Consider the following 5,287-nt stretch of genomic DNA (forward strand, 5'->3'; position numbering starts at 1 on the left):
ACCGTTGCTACGGGCCTGAATAGATCTACATGTATACTCAGAAAAAAGTGGGGGTGGGGGAGGAAGTGAACCCCCCTCATCCGTGCTCTACGGGCCTGAGAAGGGTGACCAAAGGGACTGCATCAATTACCTGGCATGAAGTGATCCTGCTAACCATGCCAACAGTGATTAGCAAAGTTTTTCTGCAGAACGATTATTGACCGAATAAAGAAAGTAGACAGGAAACTCGTGAAAGAGCAGGCAGGATTTAGAGCATTATAAGGGGAATAACAGAACAGATATTTATTTGAAGAAATATTGCTAGAACAAGACCCCCAGGGGCCACATCGCTCACCTGAGCAAGTTGGCTAGGAAAAGGCAGAAATCAGTTCAGTCTTGAAAAGTTTAAATATAAAAGTGGTTGGGGGGGGGGGGGGTATGATTTGAACTTACTGAAATCTACACTTTCTAAGGATGCTTTTGAAGTAATATGACACAAAATGGCTGTCCTCAAGTGAGTTAAGGCTTAGTATAGGCATTTCTATGCAAATAAAGTAATTAAAATGCCAAAGGACTTTACCTATTATACAGAGAAAGATAAAACTTATTGTCTAATACATACTTGGTACCCACGCATGATATAGCCAGTATACATTATGACGTGATTGTTCATTGCAACAACAAGATTATAAGAGTTATCAACAAAAAAGCTTCAGCACAAGGGCATGCTCTATTTTATTTAACTGAAACAAGGTATATTTAGAAGCAAAATATTCCAAGGATTGCTGGTATTGCTCCACAAATATCAGCAGCTCAGTTGTTTAATAACTATTTGTAAAGTTTTAAGTTGAAACAGGGTAAAAATGCACAGTCCGGTATAAGTTTCCTCAAATTCCAATCAAATGAGAAAATGCCTAGGATTTGTGCAGCAATTTTCTTAGTCTTTAGGATATTCTTCTTAGTAATATACAATTTTTATGTTCAGTTAAATAGGATAATCCCTTGTGCCGAAGCTGTTTTGTTGATATGTCTTTTTACCCCCAGTAGGTAAGAACAATTACGTCATAATATGACGTAATAATGTGTACTGGGTATAACATATAGTCTTATGATATAGTGGGTACTAAGTACGTATAAGAAATTAAATCAAAACTTTCTCTGAATAATTAATATACCTCTTATTCATTTTTATTAGCTCATTTGTATAGAAACGCCTATTCCTAGCCTTAACTCACATGGGGTTGCTGATTTTTTTGTAAATATACATTTAATATGCTAAGATGTACAAAATAATTCCCCATTTAGTAAAAATCATATGTGCTGCGAAGTTGTAACTAAAGAGGCCATCTTGGATTTGGTACTTAGCATCAAATATTTATGCTAGTTCTCCTTATGTAGCGTCTAGGCTAGCTCTCCGTTCAAGAGCGTAGATTTACAAAGAGGCTACATAGCAGCTACGCTGTTGAATGCACCCCAGGTTTAAAGTTAAATGCAGAGAAATGTAAGAACAGTCTAAGGATATGAAATATTTCTATATTATAAAAGCTTCTTGGAAATTGTATTTTTGTCTTGATGACATTAAAATTATGAACATAAAATTACATTTAATGTATTCAAAAAAATAGAACAGTTGTAATTCCACGCAGTTGAACTCTGTCATGCAATGTAAAAAATATTATTGCTCAGCAATATCCACAATAATCAACATCACCTTGTGCTTATGAATTTTCAATTACTTCAATACCATAAATATTTTTTTTTAATATGACAGAAATTTCTCTGTGTAGAAAGCATCAGCTTCATTTCTGAACAATTGATGCGGCATCTGCAAGAATCTTTTTAAAAGATTTTAACTTCTCCATGTACACAACAGTGTATCTAATGAATATGAAGTTGTCAGGTTGTGATATTGCTTCACACTTTGTGTATATCTAGACAAAAAGGCAGACATTGATTGCATAGAACCCTCATTTTGATATGGGACTTTACAGATATTGGTACAAAAATCCAGAATATCACAGAAATCCTCAACAAATACTGGTTACTGCTGTTTTAGAACATTTTAATTTTTTTCCTGCCATACTCGAATGCTTTTTCAAACTGGATAAAGACTCTTGACCTATCATCCTTTTGCAATGATAATGAATAGTCAATGCCTTTGAAAACAGAAAGTTCCACCACAATGTCTTTTGCTCCTATCTCTCCCCATACAGGAATCACTCTTTCATTCTTTTCTGGGTTTTCAATGGAGTCCTTTAGTGCAATCTCATGTTGAAATCTACTAAAACTTGCCTCTGTAAAGTTTTTTGTAACCAGCACAAGTAGATATCTACATCTTTGAAATAAAACTGTCATCGTCCCAAAGTGGGACTGAACTTCTGGAGCAAATTCTTCATACAGTATAACATTGAGATTAGGGAGATTCACATTAGCCACAAGATCTTTCTGTAGTTGTTCTGCTAAAGGGGCATCTTTCTCAGCATACAGAATGAGGGCATCATGTGTTTCTGTAACACATTAAATCATATTAATTAAGTATACAAATAATAGAATCTAGCTGTTCTAATATCATCATTTTATAAAACAATTCATAGTATATCAGGGTGCGAAAAAAAACCCCACTCATCCACTCGTCCTGGACGAGTAAAAATCGACCTGGGACAAGTGAATGTCATAATCTGCTTGTCCCTGGTGACAAGTAAAATTTTTGGTGAGATAATTTTCTTCTGTTTATATCCAGTGCTAAAGTCAGGAAAATGAAACTAAATTCTTCCAGACTTGACAAGAGATGTAGACTCTCAATAAAAAAAAATATCATATGTACATCAGACACAGTTTGAGAAGAAATCTGAAACAAGTTTTTTTAATTATTATTACTTGGTGAAAAGCAAGCTTTATAAGGGAAATCATCATGGAGACAAGTGGGTTTGATTTCATACTAGTCTTGTCCCCTGGGAAAGTATAGTCACTGACTTTTTTTTCTCACCCTAATAATATATTATAGGAACAGATTTTGTCTCTAAAGAGGAAGATTTAATGGAATTTTTTTTGAAGAAATATCCTAGCAATTTTAGCAATTCAATGCATTTCGAAAAACTTGTTGGCAAAATATCTAAGAGTTACACTGATTCTTCAATAGAAAATGTGGAATCTTAATCTATTTCCTGTTTAATAGTGCTCTAAATCAAATAACTATTAAAATTTAAAAAAAAAAAAAAATGATTTTTTTATAATCATATTCGCAGTCATAAATTGCAGATTCTAGATTTTTTCATTAGACTTTCACAAAGAATAAACATTATTTACATAAATGTGAACAATATGAACATCCCACTTTTACAATTATTAAAAATAAGGGTAATAATGATCCATGATCACAGGTACAACACACTTTACAGATATGTTGTATCATGAAATATTAACAGTGTGCAGTACAGACATTGCAAGATCAGTACTATCGTGCATGCAAAATACATTCAACTATATTTACGAATTTATGTATATATTTACCATGTTTACTGAAAATTACATTGTATAATGCTGATAAATTTTTCTTTAATAATAGAACATAAATTTTCACTGCGTTTAAATAATACTTACCAGCAGGGATCTCTTGATAACCACAGTTGGATTGTGTAACCATTTTAGAGTGCATGGGAGGTGTTGATGGAATGAGATCAGCATCCATGCTTAGTGGTGTATCCACCTCTAAATCACCTGGATCATTATTCTGATTGACAGAAGATCCCTTCTTTGTTTTATTTCTTTTATATAGGACAGTCTGTCTTCTCCCTTGCTCAAAATTAGATACGTTTCTTTCATATAGGACAGTCTGACTGGTCTCATGCTCTAAAGTTTTAATCTCTGTGTTCTGATCTACTGGTAGAACTTGAGGTGGTTTGGAAGATTTTACATTTGTTACTGGTTCATCAATGTTGGATGGTGGATCTTTAGTTGGCGTTTCTCCATCCTCGTCATTTGTTGCCTTTCCTTTCCCTGCTCTCTTTAATGTCTCTGGAAAATATTTATTCATAAGACAAAATAATCAAAGCTGTGTTGAGGACAATTTGCAATATCTCTGCAAGATCGCAAGATGTTTGGAACTGTCGATGTGTTAAAAAATTCAAATTGTTACCTCTTCTCCAAAGATAAAATCCAAATATTCCCACAGCCAATGGAAAAACTGTTAAAACAATATTTGATAGACCCATAATTTTAAATATCTGTAAGATTTCCCTACGTTAATATCTAATATTTTTATCCAGCCTTCCACGAGATAAGAGATTCAGTCTTCACTCTTCTTTCGTTTTCTCCATTCTTATTTTGAAGATAACGAACCCGATTTTAATAACCCAGAAAAGACTTTTTTAAAGTCTAACCTAAATGACTATCCATTTTACTGTTTTACCGACCGGGTAAAACTGTGAAGAGTCAAGTTTTTTTCACTTCATGATCCCCGGGGGTAGGGTGGAATGCGGGACGGTTCGCCCCTAAAGACCATTCGCGCTGAGACGTTTCGCGCCCCTTCCTTTAATTAAGGTATTTAATTAGCCGCCGTTAGAAGTAATTAAATCTTAATATTTATGTGTTCAGTAAGTTTGACAAATCGATACACGAAATATTGTAATATTTTGCAGGGGTGTAGATTGACTTTGAATTCTAGTGAGGCAAAAACATGGTGGCAGGGGGCCCGGGGCCACCTTAGGTGGAAAGGGGGTCAAGGGGCGAAGCCCAACGACAGAAAATAGATTAATGGGTTTTAGAATACAACAATCATAATTGTCTAACAGTCATATTTGTCCTGCACAGAAATTTCGTAATTTTACCGGTTTCATTATCGAAGACTTCAGCGTTCATATGATGCTACATATTATGAAACTTCTAACACATTTAAAGGTGAATAAACATTTCATTTAATTTTTTTTTAACTTTAGTTGCCCGATTCAGTGATGTTTGGAGTCAGCAAATCTATTGATGAAATTTGAACTGTCTGGTATCCTGAACAAACCAACCAGCCAGGTGATGATTATCATTAAAGAATTAAGTAAATTGCAATTAGTTTTAAATTAAAAAAATATTTTCTGCAATGTATTGAGTATAATTAAAGGGAGTGGTGGTGGTGGTGAAAAATTTAGTGAGGCAGTTGCCTCATTGCCACAATGGAAGCTACGTCCCTATTTTGTTGAATGAATTTACTGATCTGAGATACATGTCTGTTTTCAGCAAACGATATTTTATAGTGACATGTAGACTTACATTTTAATCAAATTAACGAAATCAAACAGCCGACCCATACCGTACGCACAAG

General features: G+C 34.2%; 1 protein-coding gene across 1 annotated transcript; it reads right to left on the bottom strand.

Moving 5' to 3' along the window:
- Window positions 1–1,556: 1,556 nt before the first annotated feature.
- LOC133183641 (uncharacterized) lies at window positions 1,557–4,263 on the bottom strand. The gene is made up of 3 exons (XM_061318575.1): window positions 4,115–4,263; window positions 3,580–3,993; window positions 1,557–2,486 (listed from the first exon to the last, which is right to left on the bottom strand). Exons 1-3 carry the CDS (start codon window positions 4,188–4,190, stop codon window positions 2,032–2,034), a joined length of 945 nt encoding a protein of 314 aa, XP_061174559.1. The 5' UTR covers window positions 4,191–4,263; the 3' UTR covers window positions 1,557–2,031.
- Window positions 4,264–5,287: the final 1,024 nt, after the last annotated feature.

Source organism: Saccostrea echinata, unplaced genomic scaffold (genome assembly GCF_033153115.1).
Source record: "Saccostrea echinata isolate AGI-Se365-2 ecotype Australia unplaced genomic scaffold, CSIRO_AGI_Sech_v1 ptg000009l, whole genome shotgun sequence".
Classification (NCBI taxonomy): Eukaryota; Metazoa; Mollusca; class Bivalvia; order Ostreida; family Ostreidae; genus Saccostrea; species Saccostrea echinata.

What these genes read in the sequence shown, in the direction of transcription:
- LOC133183641 (XM_061318575.1), bottom strand. Translation starts at nt 4,190, where the DNA reads ATGGGTCTATCAAATATTGTTTTAACAGTTTTTCCATTGGCTGTGGGA. An exon ending in ATTTTATCTTTGGAGAAGAG is followed by an intron (nt 3,994 to 4,114) that starts GTAACAATTTGA and finishes AATATTTTCCAG; the next exon opens with AGACATTAAAGAGAGCAGGG. An exon ending in TTATCAAGAGATCCCTGCTG is followed by an intron (nt 2,487 to 3,579) that starts GTAAGTATTATT and finishes AATGTGTTACAG; the next exon opens with AAACACATGATGCCCTCATT.